Genomic DNA, 21,162 nt, shown 5'->3' on the forward strand with positions numbered 1-21,162 from the left:
TGACGTGTATGCTTTATGGAATTAACTACGGGAACGCCCTTTGACCTTTATACAACACTGGAGTGAGGAGGGTCCAGAATAAAGCAATATTTCACAACAATTTACTATACAATACAACACAATAAAAAAACACAATCCTCATATCCGCAACAATATATATATATATATATATATATATATATATATATATATATATATATACATATACATATATACATACATTCTAGACAAAGTACATTTCCGGAGTAAGCACGGAGTGAAGAAAAAAGACAATAAAGAAACTGACTGGCAGCCAAGGTAATGTGTTGAGCTGTGGTGATTCTGTAGCCATGTCAGGCAGAGCAAAAATGACTTGTATGATGAATGCTGAAAGATGTGTTTTAATTTCTTTGGTTCTGCAAACCACAGTGGCAGAGTTACATGATCCCATGGTAGCTGTTTCACAACCACTGTTGGCTGAAATATGATTGTATTGCAGGTTGATGTTTGTAAATACGGTCTTTAAAGAAGTGCTAGTCATATGGCATAAGTGAATAAAGGAAAATGTGACCATGAAAGTCAGTCCACTCGCATTGCATATTTTAAGGTGTATTTGAAATACGTGTTTTAACAGTTGAAAGTAATGCACATGAATGAATGAATGAATGAGCGTTTTGAGGCCATTTTTTCCCCGCTAGAGCGGGGGTTAGCCTTGCGGGCCCCATGACCTCATGGTTCCCTTTTTTGAGGCAGTTTTTATGGCCGGATGCCATAAAATGCACAGACAAATGCACAGACGGCATAAATCTTCCACGTTAATATTTGTTGTGTTTTCTACTTTTCAGTCGTATCTGAGGGTTGTTTGGAAGAGAATAGCCCATCGGTGAGAGAACAAGAGAAACGCATTCAAAACATTGTTTTGAAAAATCTGCGAAATATTACTTATTGTTGGCGTCCGCTAAAGTAAGTTTTGATTTTTTTTTTGTTTTATTTTTAATGCCCTGTTTTAATTTTATTTTTAAAATTAAATAAAGTCATATTTTAAATTTTAATGTCCTACAAAAACTGCCTGTTACCAGCTTTTTCAAATTAAATCACACCTATGGAGTTTGGTTTTTCCCTTTTAAAGCAAATTTAGTTCGGAAATGTATTAACAAGACATTTATTTCCTAATTACAAACATATTTCTGATTTATCAGTAGAATGTTTTAGTATCAAGTTTCAGTTTTTGATTTGAGAGCTTGTCCTGGTTTCTTTTCACACATTGATTCTCCGCTATTCTCCGACCCCAATTTTATCCTTTTAATCTGTGGAAACGTCTGCCTCCACCATGCTTGTTGGTTGGAATTCAGTCTCCAAGCTACAGTCCATGGTATTATAGCCAAGGGCTTTTACACAGTAGCTCTCCTTACTCAGCTTGTCTATTTTCTTACTCGCATTTCTCCACATTAGTCATGATTTGTTAGGTTTAGACCGGTGAAACTTTTCCTCAATAAGCCTGTCCTTCTCTTTACTCCTTGTGGCTCTTCTGATCATGTCCTTGTGAAAGTGCTTGTGTTCTTGGTGGTCTTTAGATTGTCAGCAAAGCAGTTTGGTCTGGTCTGAATCATTTTTCTCTATCACAGACCTGTCCTTTATCTCACTGGCTCCTGATGGCAACAGTTCCTAGTATTCATTTTTCAGCAGATTGCTTTCTTTCCTTCAGCAGTTCATCCCATCATGCCTCCAATTATCAGATTTAACATGCCCAATGCCCATCCTGGTCCACTGCTCAAGCAGCATGGTGACGCAGTCGCACAAAAGCAGCTTTCGTTCTTCATCTTTGCAACGCAAACGTAAAGTCTTAAGTTAAAGTCCCTCTGCACAACCCACAACCAGTGTGCACCATTTCAACTGAAAAGGCCAAAGTCTCCAATCCCTCCCTTCTCCAATAGCACTTGGATTTCCATGCCACCAAGGTTGAGAAGTTGAGTCAATTTTGACAGCTTTGCACTTGGAGCTAACAGCATTGACGGTGTAATCCTGAATGTAACATGCAGCACGATAATGTGAAAGGGAAGTCTCATTTTTCTTTGTTTCTATACCAGTTAAAAGGGTATTATTTCTGGGTTTTGTCTGTACTAAAGTTAAGTCCGATTCCCCTTTTAAATTTTGGAATGAAGGTGTGAATTCCTGAATATTGTCCATTAAATGTAACACGTGACATTGAATTGGTCTGATATAGGTACACTGTCGTATTTATTTTTTATTTTGTTCAGGAATGTGTTTGTGTACTGTATATCCTGTTACTTATCGCCTTGTGCAGTTATCAAGATGCCTTGTGCAGGTTGTATATGGCAGGCAGGATGGATGGCATATTTGCAGCAACAATGCGAGTATTTGGTGAGGTAAGTAGTTACCCTGTCCTCCATGCAGTGGGAGACAGGGTTTTGCAATCACTTCTGTGTGTCTGTCTGTCTGTCCGGGCCCATAACACAGCTTTATTATGAGAATATGGAGAAGACAAATTAATAATTTGGTCAAAAGGTCAATGTTCAGCATCACATAAAATCAGCAATTTTCATGCAATTGACCTGAGATTTTAATAATTTGCATATTGTGTCACTGAATTGGTTCAACAATAAAAGGCGAGAAGCCGATTGTTTTTAGGTCAATAGGTCAACGTCTCAATCATCGTTTTCCATATGATTGACTTGAAATTTAAGCAGGGGTTGCATATTGTGTTACTAAAGCCTATTGTGTTTGAGGTCAAAAGGTCAAGGTTGCTGAAGTCGATCATTTTGTATATATTTTAGCTGTTTTCGTCATGTTTAGAATGTGGAAGAAGTCTGAATGTAAAGCGGATGTGGATGGGCTTTAAATTTTTAGATGCTTTCTAGTTTATTTTGTTATTTTCAGTGCTTCCCAGTAACATTTATGTAGCCCTTCTTGCAAACTCCCTTTAATATTATCCCCACACTTTAAAAAAACCCCAAAAAACCCAGAAATTGTAATCTGCTCCGTTTGGTTGTCTATCTCTGTCCGTTCGTCACACTATCCTAAACGGTTGTGCAGCAATTCACCAAACTTGGTCGTTAATAATTGGTAACAAAACGTGGTAATTGCACTCACCACATGTCATAAAGGTGCAATAGCAGTGTAATTTTTTTTGTTCTTCCCTCTGGGGCAGGGTCAAAAGGTCAAATTCCCCAAAATGTAATTACGGTCACATTTTAAAACATTCTTGAAATGAAACTTTGTATATGCAATCAGCATTGGGGCCACATGAAATATGTAATGATATTTTGGATTTGACCCCCAGAAATTGTCCCAGGTGGTGGGGACAAGGGTCAAAACGGAAACATTTTAACTCAAAATTTGATATTGGGTCAATCCTGGTGGACCTTTTGCCATCTTTCAACATTGCTTTAGGGAAAGCGAGGAGATTTGCGATGGCGTGTCATTCACTTCACTTTCGTCTTATATTTATTATTGTCATCTCTGATTCTTATATTCACTCCACAAAGGTCAGCGTCACATAAAAGCTGACACGCTGGGAGCAACTAATTCATATTTATTGCCACATCTGATGCAATTTAAATGCTCTAATGGCGGTGAGGTGCTCCATTTGAAACTGTTTGTTCGATTATGTAGCTTTTTGATTGATGCCTAGGGTCTGTAATAAAAATTTGTATTGGTGTCATAGCTCGTGAGCAATGGCAAATAAATAGTAAGATTGTAATGATCATCTTAAGTGTGAAAAGCATAAAACATAAGTTAAAATGAACAGCTTCCTCCTCCATGTGATTGATGTTACCAAGTGCTTTCATGAGGCTTTGACACTTTAAAAATCATCTGTTTAAATAATTTGTGATTTGAAAAGCTTTTAATAAATCAGAATCCGTTATCTACACCAGAAGACATACACGCAGTCGGTGGAAATCCTTGTATCTCATCAAAAAAGAGGAGTTGATATTATGGGAATGCAGTCACTTTAATATGTTGCAATTTGTTTGTGTTAGCCATCTGTGTGTACTCAGAAGGCTCAACAACTAACTAACTAATTAGCAAGTAGCTGTTCCCGATATAAAACAAGCATTCTGAGTATTGCACGGCAATACATGTCCCCTACCGGCAGTGTGAATTATATAATTACCAACGCACGGTCTGAGGTAACTCGGCCAAACATTATCCGATTTGCACCAAATAAAGTTCAGGAATGGTTGCACAGACCCCTACTTCTCACTAAAAGTGGAAACGGAAAGTAAATCGGAGTTAAAATAAGCCCGCAATGTCGCTCCCTGGAGCAGCCTGCACGTATTGCACTGTGTGAATTATATAATTACCAACCCACGGTCTGAGGTAACTCGGCTAAAAATTATCCGATGTGCACCAAATAAAGTTTATGAATGATTGCACAGACCCCTACTTCTCACTATAAGTGGAAACAGAATGTAAAGCGGAGTTAAAATAAGCCCGCAAGGTCGCTCCGTGGAGCAGCCTGCACGTGTTGCACTGTGTGAATTATATAATTATTATCAAAGTTCAAAGGGCCATAACTTTGTCAAAAATGATCGAAACGTCGTGAAGTTCGAACTTGATCTGTAACTTATCAGGAGGAAACCATGTGCCAGGTTTGAAATCATTAGCATTAAGCGTTTAGAAAAAAAGTCCGTAAAGCTGTTCTTTGCGTGACGGATTGACAGACTGACAGACGGCGGGACGGCGTGCAAACCCAAAGTCCCCTCCGGTGTACACCGGTAGGGGACTAATAATAGGGCTTGGGACTTTACAGTCCTGTGAGTATATAATATTGTTACGGTCCGCGGATATGGATGTTATATTTGCCGAGCGGAGGCTCCGCGAACGAACAGTTGTTCCCCGACTAAACCCGATTCACCCAAACGTTGGCCGTATCGCGCCACAGATATTCAATGGGGAAAAGACTAAGACGACGAATGCAAAGAGGAAGAAGAAGACGTACAGAAGAGTAACGGGGTTTATTATTATTTACACACATAAGCAAAAAGAGCAGTCACGGGTATTTACAGCGGACATGAAAACGCAGGTGACACAGTGAAAATTACTAGCTTATACAGACTTAGTTACTACCCGGGACAGCACGAACAAAACAAACTCACGTACGCAAATGGGGAACTTGCAGGCAGGAATGGCTGGAAAGGATGAGCAGGTGGGATCACAGGGCACAGCGAGCAGGTCCACTCCGGGCGGGAAGCGGGGAGCCGGCAGCTCCTTGTAATCCGCTTTACAGCGCACGCCGGCAGCTCCTGGTATTCGGCTTTACAGCGCACGCCGGCAGGGTCACTCGCTGCCCTGTCAGGGCTTCACGCGGCTGGTTGAAACGGGGCCGGACTCATCTGCCGTATCTCTTTGCAACTCGTTCGTAAAAGTTCCTCTGCTTTCTCTTGGACCCTTTCTTTTTCGTGTACCTCTCCACGCAGCTCAGCTCGTATTCCCTGCCTCTCACTTCCCTCCAGCGCGGGACTGACACGCCCTCCTCGGTTTCGGTACCGCCCTCCCCCCCCCCCCCCCCCCGTGCTCTGTTTCGTGACCTTGTATGGTAATCCCACGGGCTTGTCTCCTTATTTGGGCATCGCGCCGACGGCACGCCCCTCGTGGCGAGCCACGGGCTTGTTTCCTTATTTGGGCATGGGGCTGCACAGCCCCGCCCTTCGTGGCGTGCCCTGGGCTTGCCTCTCCCTGGCGACCCTGCCCCTCCTGTTCAAACAGAGCATGGAGCACATATTCACTATAGCAGCGAATTGAGAGGGCGTGCACCCCACGCTTGTGAACTGCTTTACCCACAGATGGAGAGTTTGGCTGGGAAATGGAATTATTGAAGGGGAGCTATTCTTAATTGATTCGGTGCAATGGAGTATTATTTTAATGGAAGACAAGGCCTTACCCTAAAACACATAATAAGATATAAGCTACTGAACAAGGGTTTTATCGGGTCCTGCAATGTGGTGTTTCATGGAATAACTACCGGGACGCCCTTTTTACCTTTACACAACTCTGGAGGCAGGAGGGGCCATATTCAACCAATGTTACACAACAATTCACCACTACAATACACACAATCAAAAAAATGCAATCCTCATATCCGCAACACTGCACCCTCCTCCTCATAGGCACTCCCGGGCCTACAACTTTTATTTAGTGTGACACGTAGGTGTAGTTCCCTCTACTTTTAACCTGACCCTGAGTGCGACAGTTTTAAAACATAGATAGATGTGTCCCGCTGCTCCATTGCACCCTGCCTAACAGACTCACGCCCACAGTTAACCGAATTGCGGAATGGTCTTCAAACTACACACTGACGGTGGGGAGCATTATTTACAATTGACGCTACTTTTATTTACAAAACTAACCCAGGACCTGTGATCGTTCTTTCTGGGGGGGGGGACAGTCTGCTCTGCATCAATGCACCATGAAAGCACCCAAAACGCACCAAAACACCCTCAAGCACCAATCGGTGCAGTCACCACAGTTCATCAGTGTTCATGAATAATCAAAATAAACCAACAACCCCTAACCCTGCAGGTGGTCTCTTGCTCTTCGGCTCCCTCTGCTGGCTATTATTATTTGTTCTTCCAGATGTTGTCTTTTCCTTTGCTGGCGGCCTATTTGTAATAAAACTTGCCCAAACGTGTCCATTTTATTTATTTTATTTATGGCCCACGGGGCCGACTAGTGTGGTTCACCTGTGGGGCATCGGTGCCCTGTGGCCAAGGTCCGCCAGCAAGATTTCGGGCCCTCATGGCCGGTTCCAGCAGAGGGGCCATGCCCCAACCCATGGGGTCCATAAGTGGTGCTCGGCCACAGACATGTGGTCCATAATGTGGTGCATCGATGCAGACAGCTGGTTCTGGGAGTTCCGGGCGCACAATGGCGGACTCACGCACGCTCCCCTCGGCGCCCAATGGCGCACAGGTCATGTGGGAGACAAAAGGGGGGAGAGACAGATGAGCGAGGGGTAAGGTCACAAGGGTACACATCAATAAGGCAATGCAAGGCGAAATGCGTACGGAGGGCGAAGTGAGAAAGCTCGTCCCTACCGTACGTCACCCCCCTGTCACCTACACTACCCTTGCCCTTACCCCATATGTACAAAATCTACACATTACAAATTCGTCGCTACTGTCACGTCTTCCCCATATTTCCCTTACACCAAATTCGTCTCCACAATCCCTCTATCCAAAATTTGCCATCACCAAATTCATCATCAATCCTCATAAGGAGGAAGAAATGGAACATCAAGCACAATGTCACACCCACGTCATGATGCGTCTCACAATCCAAAACATTTGCACATAAAAATAATAAAAACAACCTGGCATGATGTGGAGGTACGTCATCTCAGGTGAGTGGATGTAGATGGTGCGAGGAGACTCCAATCCTAACTATCCTCTAAATAACTTTAACACACGTTACACTACCCGGGGTCTTTCCCTGCCAATCCATTGGCCAACTTACACTATGGGTTCTAAAAACCAATTCCCATTGACCAAACTGTGGTGCTTCTCAATTTGGGGTCTCACTCCCCCGATTCATCTCCCGGTGCCCTTGCACAATTTCTGGGCTGTGACGTGTAGCTCTCCCAGCAGGTCTACCCACCTGCACACCTCCACCACTGTAGTTGCCACCCGAGCTTACCTAGCTCCTCACCCTAACCTATCTAATTGGGGAAGGCCCCTCCTGGCTCTGTCACCCCTCGGTGCCCTCTGGCACTGGGCTACCCGGGTCCGTCCTCCGGGTCCTCGGGCCCCATCCACAACTACTCTACCGGCTCCCAGAGCCCACCTGCGGCCTCACCTGGCCGACATCCTCACAGTGGTGGAGTGCCCAAACCAACTACACACACTAACAGGCTACACGCCCAGCCATTTCCACAACACTAATGCACCCATCCAAACATCATTCTTCCACCCGCACCACAGATGCCAATATCCAACCACAATTTACCTATACCCTCTACCTAACACTTACACTACCCGCCCCGGGTATCCGTGATGGGGGTCCACTCTTCCCCCATTCACACCTTCGCACCATCCACTCCACTCCATATTTTCCACCATACTCACTCACGACCATCCATTCCAAGACTCCATATATTCCACACTCCATGTCTTCCACACAACCATTTATTCCATACACCTGTTGGTGCACACCTGTGCACTCACACCTGGTGCCACCTGCACCCTCCTTCCTTCCTGGACCATTTGGTCAACACCACATGCAATCACCACTACTCCCTCATACACTGTTCCATACACCTGTTCAGTTGCACACCTGTGCAATCACACCTGTTCCTTACACACTTTTCACAATACACTTCCAATCCTCAAACACACGGCATCATCTCATCTAACTACTCCCCTCTGAAACTTGCGCTTCCCAGTCGCCCCTTTAAACTATTGCGCTCCCTCGTCATTATTATCCACTCTAATCTACCTGCGTCCCCACTACAGGTATCAGTGTCACTAACTAACCTTAACGTTACCTAATGTCAATCTCTAGGGCCCTACACACGATATATCCTAACCCTCCCGGGCTAGTTTTCACTGCCATCAACCCCATAAAACTAGTGCTCCTTTGCCCCCTGGTTTGTGAGGGATGACAAAGTTGCCATCCCACCACATCGGGGACGTTCCACTATAAATTTTGCTCACCAAATTCCAACCAATCAAAAATTTGCCAATCACTACCAATCCTCTGCCAATCATCACTGCCAATCCTTTGCCAATCATCAAATTTTGCCTTTTTCTAATTTTGGGTCCAAAACACTAACCTCATCACTCGTCTACTTACTAGATCCTCTCGGTGCGCCAATTCACTTCTAAAGCTCGGCTTCGTACAGCCGAGCAATGAATGCGGGTTCTTTGGTGCCGGCGGCTGGATGCGTCCGGCACTCGGTGCAGGGAAGGACGCTTACCCGGGCCGAGATCCCACGCACCACCTCGGCACGGAGCCATCCAATTGCCCGATCTCGACTTGCCGGAACGCCTCAACAAAAAGGGGTCGCCATGACGACCCTTCCTATCGGGCTGCCCGTTCCGCCTAGCGGAGCACGGACGCGGCCGTTCCAAGCGCGGCCCAGCGTGGATCACGTACGGCGGTCCTTTCGAACCTGCCGTGGTTCGGATCCCCGCTGGTCCTCGCGGCACGCGAAACCCGGCATGCACCGAGGGCCCGATTCGGCTAAATGTCGTTCTAACCGCTAACCCGGTTACCGTCGATGCCTCACCTGCATGCTTACACCCCGCAGCCCGTTCTTTGCTCATACATCCAGCTGTTCCCATGCTCCTCATCATTGCACCTTCTCTTACACACCCAGGTGCACTCATTCCGCTCACAGACTTGGTCACACACCTGACCACCGAACACCTTGGCACACATTCGTCGTTCGCACACCTCACCAACACACCTCTTCGCGCCCCCTCCTCGGTCACCTCCTCTGTGACAATCACAGGTGTGCTCTCACTCGCACACCCAACCACGTGCCTCACGACCAATTCCAGTGTGCATTCCCACACACGCTCTACCCTTCCAGGTGTGCATCCTTCCATTCTAGGTGTACATCCTCTCTCACCTGTCACAACCAACTCACGCTCCGTGTCACTCTCACTACTTTCACCACCACTCTTGACAGCGCACTCACCCTTACTCTCGACAGCGCACTCTTTCCTCATGCACCTGTCCGTGACACACCTTTCTCGCGAACACTCTCCCGTTACATCCTCTGTAACACTCACCCCAGGTGTGCATTCTCCCTCACTCTTGACAGCGCACTCTTTCCCCATGCACCCATCCGTTACACCCCTTTCTCGCGCACACTCTTGCGCACACTCTCCCGTTACATCCTCTGTAACACTCACCACAGGCGTGCATTCTCCCTTACTCTTGACAGCGCACTCTTTCCCCATGCACCTGTCCGTTACACACCTTTCTCGCGCATCCTCTTGCGCACACTCTCCCGTTACTTCCTCCGTAACACTCACCACAGGTGTACACTCTCTCGTTACATCCTCTGTAACACTCACCACACCGCGCTTCCATGTGCCCCCTCGCACACGCGCTTCGACCAACTCACTCTCGACAGCACACTCACTCCTCGGCGCGCACTTTTTCCTCACACACCCCAGAGTCGGACATTCTCGCACACCTCCTCTTTCGCACACCAGACCTGTCGCACACTTCACCAACGGCCTCTCACGAACACCCGGATCCAAATCAACCCTCAAGCCGACTGAAGCTTTCCTCACATCATGTACATTTCCACGTACAGTATATCGCCACTCACCTTGGCACCTCGTCTCCGCACCTCCTTCGCCACCTGCAAACTCTTTATTTGGTTAGTGAGCACACAATTATGAGTTGAGCACTGACCTTGTACATATTCCATCACCTCCTCCTGTATTTCTCTCTTAGTTTCTGTCCGTCTCTTCTTAATTTCACTTACCTCTTCTTCCACTTCCTCTAATTTTTGCTTCACCTCTTCTATTTCCCGGTGCGTCTCCTCAAGTTCGTCCTCTAAGGCTATCTTGACCGTCTCTATGTGCGTCCTCACCTCTCGGTCCTTCGTCTCCATTACTTCTGTCACCTCTTCCAACCTCATTGTCAGTCCCTCACGTACCATCTGATATTGCCTCTGTGTCGCTATCAAGTCATTTTTGATTTCTTTTTGTGTCGCTTTCAACCCTCCTAGTACCGCAGTGTTCCTTTGAACCTGCTCCACTAACTCTTTTTGTCCCTCCGTCAGCTGTTCCACCTCCTCCGTCAGGTCCTCTATTCCCCCCTGTAACCTTGCCGTCCCATTTCTCACCTCTTTCTCTCTACGCTTTTCACCTCGCTTTACCTCCTCGCGTACCCCCGAGACCTCCTCACTTACACCTCGTCGTATCTCCTCCTTCATCTCCTCCCTCTCTTTTGTAGATGCCACCCTCATCTGTCCCAATTCATCCCTCTGAGCATCCAATTTGGTTTCTACCCCGATTTTTACCTCCTCTATCTGCTCTCCCATTTGTTTAATTTCTCGGGCGGATTGCTCCCCTATTGCCCGCAATTTGTCTTCCATCCTATCTTCTAACCCCATTAACCCCTTTTTCACCCCCTCTAACTGATTCTCCTGGGCAGCCATTCTATTTTCCACCCCCGTTAACCCATGTTTCACCCCTTCTATCCCATTGTCTAACCCCTCAAATTTCTTGTCTAATCCCTTAAAATTATTGTCTAACCCCTCAAATTTAGCTTCTAGCCGTTCCCGCATTTCTCCCATTTTTTTCCCCATTTCTCCCATTTTGCCCCCCATTTCGCCCCCCAATCGCTCACTATCAGCCCTCGCTCCGTCCCTCATTACCCCCATTTGCTCACTCTGAGCCCTCATTTGCTCACTGAGCATCCATCCGGTTCCCCATTTGCTCACTCTGAGCATCCATCCGGTTCCCCATTTGCTCACTATCAGCCCTCATTCTGTTTTCCATTCGTTCCATACTGTCGTTTTTTTTCTGCATTTCCACCATGAATTGGGCCATGAAGGTTTGCATTTGGGCCGCACTCATTGGTTCCGCGGCCGTGGCCCCCTCAACCACGTGCGCGAGAGCGCCATTTTGTGCGCCTGATACCCCCTCAACCACACCTTCTTTACTCTCCTCCACCATTTTCCCCACTTCTTCCCTGGGGTCCTGGGTCGATTCTACCCCGTCTATCTGTATCTCTCCCACCGGCATCCCGTCGCCTTGACCAGCCATGGCGCGATTTCAAAATTCGGGTTTTGCTTTAAAACAACACAAATTTCCAGCAGCTTGTAATTTTGAGCGCGTTAAGCGCGCTTCGGGTCCGATCCGACACTTCTGACACCAGTTGTTACGGCCAATAGTACAATTGGTGTTCCAAAATTTGGGCTAAATAAATTTAGTCCCAGGTTCGAATCCCACTCCTGACACCAGTTGTTACGGTCCGCGGATATGGATGTTATATTTGCCGAGCGGAGGCTCCGCGACCGAACAGTTGTTCCCCGACTAAACCCGATTCACCCAAACGTTGGCCGTATCGCGCCACAGATATTCAATGGGGAAAAGACTAAGACGACGAATGCAAAGAGGAAGAAGAAGACGTACAGAAGAGTAACGGGGTTTATTATTATTTACACACATAAGCAAAAAGAGCAGTCACGGGTATTTACAGCGGACATGAAAACGTAGGTGACACAGTGAAAATTACTAGCTTATACAGACTTAGTTACTACCCGGGACAGCACGAACAAAACAAATTCACGTACGCAAATGGGGAACTTGCAGGCAGGAATGGCTGGAAAGGATGAGCAGGTGGGATCACAGGGCACAGCGAGCAGGTCCACTCTGGGCGGGAAGCGGGGAGCCGGCAGCTCCTTGTAATCCGCTTTACAGCGCACGCCGGCAGCTCCTGGTATTCGGCTTTACAGCGCACGCCGGCAGGGTCACTCGCTGCCCCGTCAGGGCTTCACGCGGCTGGTTGAAACGGGGCTGGACTCATCTGCCGTATCTCTTTGCAACTCGTTCGTAAAAGTTCCTCTGCTTTCTCTTGGACCCTTTCTTTTTCGTGTACCCTCTCCACGCAGCTCAGCTCGTATTCCCTGCCTCTCACTTCCCTCCAGTGCGGGACTGACACGCCCTCCTCGGTTTCGGTAACGCCCCCCCCCCCCCCCCCGTGCTCTGTTTCGTGACCTTGTATGGTAATCCCACGGGCTTGTCTCCTTATTTGGGCATCGCGCCGACGGCACGCCCCTCGTGGCGAGCCACGGGCTTGTTTCCTTATTTGGGCATGGGGCTGCACAGCCCCGCCCTTCGTGGCGCGCCCTGGGCTTGCCTCTCCCTGGCGACCCCGCCCCTCCTGTTCAAACAGAGCACGGAGCACATATTCACTATAGCAGCGAATTGAGAGGGCGTGCACCCCACGCTTGTGAACTGCTTTACCCACAGATGGAGAGTTTGGCTGGGAAATGGAATTATTGAAGGGGAGCTATTCTTAATTGATTCGGTGCAATGGAGTATTATTTTAATGGAAGACAAGGCCTTACCCTAAAACACATAATAAGATATAAGCTACTGAACAAGGGTTTTATCGGGTCCTGCAATGTGGTGTTTCATGGAATAACTACCGGGATGCCCTTTTTACCTTTACACAACTCTGGAGGCAGGCGGAGGCCATATTCAACCAATGTTACACAACAATTCACCACTATAATACACACAATCAAAAAAATGCAATCCTCATATCCGCAACAATATAAATAAATAACCACATTTAGAGGCCATTTTCCCCCGCAAAGCGGGGGTTGGCCTTTTTCGGGGACCGTGGTTGTTGTTGTTTTTTTGGTCCCCTTTTTGAAGCAATGTTTTACGGCCGGATGCCCTTCATAGTATAGGCATATTTGGAATTTCGTGTATTTTTTTTGTTAAAAGCAAAAACTCAATTGATTTTGTAAGAAGGTATCATAAGCTTTAAAAAAAATTAGGGTGGCATTTTTTCTGAACATTCTAAGACTATGAAATCCAAGATGGCGTCCAAAATGGCCACCGAACATTAATAATGCGATATCTTCGCGAGTACATGTGATACAATTACAAATAAAGTGTCTAAATATATGTTTTCTGAGACCAGGAATCGAATGGAATCATCAAATTTATGTTATATGTATGATCTACATGCCAAATTCCAAAATGGCCACCGCGCACCCGCAATGTAAACTATACCTTCTCCCTTCGCATGTAATTACAAACAAAGTATCTATTTAAAGACGTATTTTTCACAAAGAATACATAATTAACAAGCCAACAAACAGATCTAAATAAAATGAAATACTTGATTTACTGTTCAATCTCTTAAATCGTTTAAACAGGAAGATGCAAAAAGTCATACTGATTAAATGCCTGGCTTTCATTTAGTATTTTTAACAATGGATATCAAGTGAATTATAATTTTGTGAATGTCATCGAAAGTAACACCTCAATCTTCACAGTCTTCATTTATCCCTGGTTGGACAGTTTTGTTGTTGCAGCTGAAAACCCAGCATCCACAAACTTCCGTACATGGGATATTGTTCTTGCGACAGCTGCACCTTCCTTCGCATCCACGTTTGCACCCGCACTTTATGAGGTGCAATACTGCTTCAGGAGCTGGTGGATTCAAACAGCGAACTGCAGAGAAGTGACTTGAAACAGCATCAAATGTCCAACCAAATGCAGGTGGTGCTGGGAGGCACGGGTGAGTTTCACAAGCTTTTCTCCAAATCATGGATATGTAATGTGCCCGACGAATGTGTAAGTCCAGTGAACCAGAAGTTGGTGGTAGGTTTTCTCCTTCGGCTGCACGATTTGAGTAGAGGAACCAACGGAGCTCATTCACTTTTGTGTAGATTTTGGATCGATACAAAATACAGACAAAGCGTTCCAACTGAGAGCATACATCAGCGGGCAGATCAATGTCATCATTCCCGAGCATTGCTAGTGCATCCAGGATCTCATCATCACAAGACATAAATGCCTTGAAGCACGAGTCTTTGGTTCTGCCAGCAAATCTACCAGACATATCGGAACCTGTCAGAGCATGAAAACCTAACAGTGCAGAAGCGCGCTTTGGTCCTAAGTTGTTGTATATGCTCCGCACAGAAATGTTCCTCTTCAGCCTGCCCTTTCCCGTAAGGAAGGTTGTAGACGTTGGTAAGTTTGGATACATGTAGACAAGCAACAAAAAGATGTCTGTGTCTGGGGAACTGACAACAAGTTCTGCTTCATTGAGAACAGTTAGAGCATGCAGTACAAGCAAAGTGTCTGCCTCTTCTTGGCTGTGAGTGAGGAGCGAGTCTGGGATATCAACATTGCCCTTGGTTTGTGTTCCTGAGGTCACCATAAGTTGTTTCAGTCTGTTGTTGGAGCTCTTGCTGTGACATACAACTTTGTCAGCCAAATACTCGGTCAGTTGTCCTTTGGCACGGATATCTGATAAGAAGTCCTTCAGGGAAATATGTTGGATTAAAGTGTTGTCCTTCACGTGGTAATATGTTGACTTTCCCTTGGTCCTCTTTGTCCTCATCTGTTCCTTGAGCAATGTTTTGATGTACCGGTCGAACACCAATCTGACCTCATCATATTGTGCTGCCATGTTACAGATTATCTGGAGAAAGGCATCTGCAAAGTCTTGGCATGTTTTCATGTGTTCCGTTTTGATAACTGAATTTACCACAGCCATCCCATCAATAATGATCACTCGATGTGCTGACGATTCATCTGTTGGGTCAACATTTGTATGTTCCACTGCTGTGTCTGCCACCTGCAAGGGTACTTGGATTGCTTGGATTGCCTCATTTCTGTCAGCTTGAACATGTTGTGTGTTACTGTCCAGCTTCTCAAGATGATGAAGTATTGATGCCTTATCGTATGCCAGCAGGAGGGATCCATCTGAAGCAAATAGTGATCGAGGCACCACACCAAACTCATAAGTTCCGATGCATTCCTTGAGATTCAGCTCTGGTCGACTTCTTGAAATAACAATGAACCGTTGCAACAGTCCTCGCTCTTCTTTGATTTTGACCACCTTGTCTCCCATTCGGATTTCTGCCATTGCATTGGCACTTTTGAAGGTACCCAGTTTCTTTTTGGTCATTTTGTCCCACACAGAAAGTTTTCCTTCCATTAGGCGTTCAGTGACGAAACCTTCAAACATCTGTTGCCCAATCTCATCACGCCGAAGGATGTCGTTGGTAGCAGTTTCATTCATAACTGCTTTGGTGAGCAGGTTGTAGATCTCATCCTCATCAGTGGATTCAAATGTGTTTCCATGCTCGTGAAATACTGCACTGAGTTTGACAAACCTTTTATGCGATTCTTTAATGTAGAGAATTCTGTTTCCCCATATAAACATCGAACATCAGTTGTTGTAATTACTTTCTCTACTGAAGGCAAAGAAGGACGAAGCACATAGTTTGTATAATCTGTTTGCTTGCTGCTCAACTGGCAAATAAAGCATAGTTCAAAATCCACCGTTTTTGACTTCTTGTTAGATGAAGACTCTGCCATTTTGGTTAATCTAAGGTCTCTAAGCTATGTTATCCTGGGTGATGGTTGCTGTGGGTACTTGCAACCTGCAAAAGAAGAAAAGAATATGTTAGTACACCCTAAAATGGACAAGTGGAACCTTAACACTATAAAGCGAACAAACTGCTGCCGGTGACTGGATTCGAACGTCAATTTTCCGGCCGCCATGTTGAAATAAAAAAGGCAGCCTCTGTCTGAAATTGTGCAAAATAAAAAGATTAGTAGTCAGGTGGAAGTTATTGTTATTATAGTCACCTCTATATACAAGTTCCAAGCAGTTCATGCTGAAAACAAAAATATTTAAACCACATTAAGTTAATTTTAGCGTCAAATTTAGGGCGTTTTGCTACGGTGGCGGCCATCTTGGATTTCAGGCCATTAGAATGTTCAGAAAAAATGCCACCCTAAATTTTTTTAAAGCTTATGATACCTTCTTACTAAATCAAGTGAGTTTTTGCTTTTAACAAAAAAAATACACGAATTTCTTTTTCATGACAAATATGCCGACAGTATTCCTGCCGCCAACCCTGTTAGTCGCCTTTTACGACAAGCAGGGAATTACCAGTGAACTGGTACTCAATTAGCCGACCTCGGAAGGATGACAGGCTGAGTCAACCCCCCTGGCGTTAATTCAGCGATCGACCTGGATTCGAAACCAGGATCCTGGGATCCTAAGCTGGCACCCTAGCCGCTAGCCCAACACCAGGGTTGTGAGTAAACAAGGGTTTTAAATTAGGCACTGACAGGTAAATTTTCAAATATTTCTAAGAATTGTAAAATTATCTGACAATAACCCGATCTACTGTCCATGCTCTTTCTGTAGCATCAGTGCTGCTGAAGCAGTTTCATGGCAAGAATACACTGGTTGGTTTGCCATTGCTTTATGCAGTTGTAGTTGGTTCAGGAAATGCAAATTTTCATCAAGGTGCTGGCAATTACTCACTTGCTCTTTATCAAAAGACTGTGGGATCATCGACATCTGCCAAGTAAGGATAGCAGATGCAGAAATGCCAAGTTAGATCCAAAACTTTTCTTGTCAGGCTACAAGGTTGGGGGAGCGGGGTGATGATGGGGGAGTAGGCTGCTCCAGGAGACTGACGTTGAGAATAACACAAACGCCAGTTATTCTACCAATCGTCACACACCTGTTACATTGAACAAAATATGGTGTCAATACCCCTTCGCTTAGGGAGGGATCATGGGTTAAACCACCCACCATATCCCAGATGTACAGGTGGAAATTGTAAGTTATCTCTCCAGATTGGCCCAGCCGTTTTCGATTCTATAATGATGAGACGTACACTCATACACACATAAAGAGAATTGCCTTATTTTAATATAATTAGAAACACCCGCTCCCTCCGGGAGTAGCTTATGGTAAAGGTGGGGTAAACTACATTTTGTGCACTGTGCCGCATTTACAGTCGGATAATCATAACTATTGGAAAGGAGTTTGGGATATGGCCTCCAGGGAGAGACTACAGAGTCTGAAATCTTCCTCATTGAGGTACAAAAGTGATGCAGTGCCACCACACCCAATGTCATTGCAGATAGATACCTCATAGATTATTGAGAGTTGGGAATGCCCAAAAAAGGGTCTTGTTTCTGTTCTGCAAATGCATGCATTTTATGCTTGCAATCGCATGCTGTGCCTCAATTGATATACATATGTATGAAGGTTATAAACAGTTCCTTCCTTCTGAATTTTGTTAATAGAGTAACCTTTAGATGTGCTATTTTGTCTGCCATTACAGATTGAAAGGAGGATTCCAGATTTTGCCCCGCACTCTGTTATGGACTTTGGTTCCGGAACTGGAAGCAGCATTTGGTTAGTTTTAAAAAGTACAGTACCGTCGTAATAAAATGTCCCCCTTTTGAAGATTAAAATGAACATTTTATTTTTGATGTAATCTATTTTTATCCAGAATCATCCATGTACCATACTCTTGGCAGAATGTCGATGCTACCAAAGCAGTCCCTGAGCAAAGCTCGTACTCGGTAGTTTGCTGTTGCCTTCCCAGAAGGGCAGGGATTTGGCATTCGTTCATGGTGCCAGTGATAGCTCGACTACTCCTCCCTAAGGACACTGGGATCTTTAATGTCCACGAAGATGACACGGGTTCTCTGGCTTAACATCCGAAATTCCATACAAGCTTTTCTTAAATGCAGTACCTGCTTCCTAAAGCCTTAATTAACGATTAGGAAAACCTAGGGTTGACCATCTAATCCGGCCTGAGGAGACTACAAAGAACAAAACTATCAACAATGACGTGTTGCCAAGACAAGATCATTGTGAATGCAACTCTGGCTCCTGAGGAACAGGCAGCATTTGCATTAAATGCTCGTTCATAAATGATGAGTAATTTTGAACACAGCTTCACAGAAGTACAGTAAAACTTCCTCCAACGCGGGGGATACGTCCTGGGATAACCTCGTGTTGGAGGAATTCACGTTGGAGGAATCATTAAGCGTATGGGGAAATTGGGGATATGTTCTAGGCTCCCAAAAAACTGACCCTAAAACAGCCTTTCTTGCATTTTTTTTTTACATGTTTCTTTGTATGCAGCATTATTAAATATACATTAAAATAAGTGTTCGTATCATAATAGTACTGTATTATTGCAAAATAACTCACCTTATTGTGAGGTGGTTGTTGGAGGGTGATGATTTGCTGGTGAATGGTGTTGAATTGCTGCTGGTAGCTGTTGAAGTAGGCCTAAAGAATTGTGTTATAGGCACTTGCCTTGCCTTCTGTTTTAACTCCCTGTGAATTTCTGTGTTGGGATTTAAAGCTGACTCCATGGCCCACTTGAACTTCAGGCTTCTTTCCACAAAAGGATCTATCCTTACAGAAATTTATTGGGCAGTTCTTGTTGCCTTGAAGAGCTCCTCCAGGATTTGGTGGTTAATTCTGCCTTTTCTGACTCTTCATAATATTCTTCATTGTCGTCTTCATGAGACGTCTGGGTCACAAGTTCTTCAAGTTCTTCAGTGGACAGTTCTTCTCCATGGGACTTTAACAGTTCTTCTACTTCTTCTTCTTCCATGTAATCAAATCCGAAGTTCAGGATATCAAAATCTTTGTTAAAACGCCGGCCGTTTTCGTCGCAATTAATCCGGAATGTAAAATCGAACTGCGATCACGATGACGGCAGGTGGCGACTTGTATCATCGTATGTATAAATTACCTTCTTCAGGTAATTGTCGATGCTAATGGCCTTTCTTCTTATAATAGGCCCATCCACTGGAGCATTTTTAGCCGCGTCGCAAGACGCTGGTCATAGAGTGCCCTCTGCTGTTGTTCTTGTTCTTCTTCTTCTTCTTCTTCTTGTTCTTCTTGTTGTTCTTGCAGAGAAGACAAAACCTCAAAGCTCCACCCATTCTGGGAACCATGGCTCCACCCATTGTGGGAGAGGCTTCATATAAACAAATATCCACCATTTTATTAACTCGCATAGCTTTGAGGGCTGTTTTGTAGGCCCGTGGTGTCTTCCTCTCTCACACAGTTTTATTTCAAATCAAATTCGATATATCATTTCATTTTTCACAGTCGCTAACATAGTTTTAGACTCGGTTGAAAAAAAACGGGAAGAAAATCCGATGAAAGTTGCCCTTTATAGAACGAAATGAATTCTCAAAGGCCTGTAACTTCAAGTCCATTGAGATATTTTTTTTTTAAATCGCGGCATGGTCAGTCATACACCGCCCGAAATAACAAACGGGAAAATGCCGAGATATATTAAAAATTCGTCCATTTGATGACAATCGTCACGATGAAATATTTAATTTATACGTCGTCACAATAATATGGAGAGAGGAGCATAGCTTCGTTCACGTGTCGCCACACACGGGAAATTGCCGAGATATATATATTTTTTAATCGCGGCATGGTCAGTCATACACCGCCTGAAATAACAGACGGGAAAATGCCGAGATATATTAAAAATTCGTCGCCACACACGGGAAATTGCCGAGATATATTTTCACTTTGCACAAAAATAACATCAAGTAATCGAATCAATAGGAATGTCCTGTGCCTATAACATCGACGTTATAGGCATAGCTGCATCTAGGCATTGTGTAACATCGACGCGGCTTTTGTTTTAATTAAACCTTTTTGTACTTGTTCTGGTTCTGATCTTCGATCCAGACACTCAATATTCTCTCCATTTTTTCAACAAGGGTGTCTCTCCTGCTAACATATGATGTTGCGATGGAGGCTCCTGCACGAACGCTGGAACGGATTTTATCTTCAGCCTTCCATACCGTCCTAATTGTTGATTAATTCACGCCATATTGCCTGGCCAAAGATGAAGCAGAAACTGTTGATAATTTATTCAGGCTATCAAGTTTGACCTCCATTGTCATTGTTTTCCTCCTCTTCTTGTCTGGTTGGTTCAAATTGGGTCTTTTGGGAGCCATAATGATTGACGTAAGTTCACTTGATGGCGGCAGGTTCGGAGGTGGTGACAGGTGGCAGCTCGTGCCGCGTGTGTATATAAATTAAATAGTAATTACGCAAGGTAATAAAGAATAAGGAAAAAGAATAAAATATTTGGGAAAATGCCGGCCGTTTTTGTCGCAATTAATCCAGAATGTAAAATCGAACTGCGATCACGATGACTGCAGGTGGCGACTCGTATCATCGTATGTATAAATTAAATATTAATTACCCCTTGTCCACACAAGGGGGGTCTTTTTAACCTTGTATTTAGCCTAAGAAGACCTCCCTTGTGTGGACAAGGGTTAAGTAAAGTACAGTACAGTAACAAGGAATAAGAATAATATAAATCTTTGGGAAAACACCAGCCACGTTCACATAAATGCAAAACACACCCTCGCGTTGGGGAGGTTTTGACGCATTTAATTCAGCTGGTAAATTGGAAACCGCGTTCGAGGAAGCCACGTTGGAGGAAGTTTTACTGTTCTTGGTTAACTAGAATGGCACTCGGTACAGCAAATACCTCTGCCAGGCTGAACAGTTCACGCTCTGTGTCCCACTGATAGGCCAGATCTGCATCCGAGTCTTAACCAAAATGGAATCAATGCATGCTTGTCACACACACAACCTGTCCACCAAGGTTTGTCCGAATCCATGTATAAAATTTTG

The 21,162-nt window shown here is 44.9% G+C and overlaps 1 protein-coding gene across 5 annotated transcripts in view; it reads left to right on the forward strand.

Moving 5' to 3' along the window:
* Positions 1-21,162, forward strand: part of METTL17 (methyltransferase like 17) — a 131,057-nt gene that overhangs the window by 60,729 nt on the left and 49,166 nt on the right. For 4 of the 5 annotated variants that reach the window (XR_010986296.2, XM_078786500.1, XM_078786502.1 and 1 more), the window contains 3 exons: positions 825-942; positions 2,285-2,366; positions 17,807-17,880. Coding sequence is in view for 4 of the 5 variants with exons in the window: in XM_078786500.1 (XP_078642626.1) it covers positions 825-942; positions 2,285-2,366; positions 17,807-17,880 (274 nt within the window). In the remaining variant the exon portion in view is untranslated. The remainder of the gene's footprint in view (positions 1-824; positions 943-2,284; positions 2,367-17,806; positions 17,881-21,162) is intronic. The other variant, XM_078786503.1, reaches the window with a different exon arrangement.

Source organism: Myxine glutinosa, chromosome 11, assembly GCF_964187855.1.
Source record: "Myxine glutinosa chromosome 11, kmMyxGlut1.1, whole genome shotgun sequence".
Taxonomy (NCBI): Eukaryota; Metazoa; Chordata; class Myxini; order Myxiniformes; family Myxinidae; genus Myxine; species Myxine glutinosa.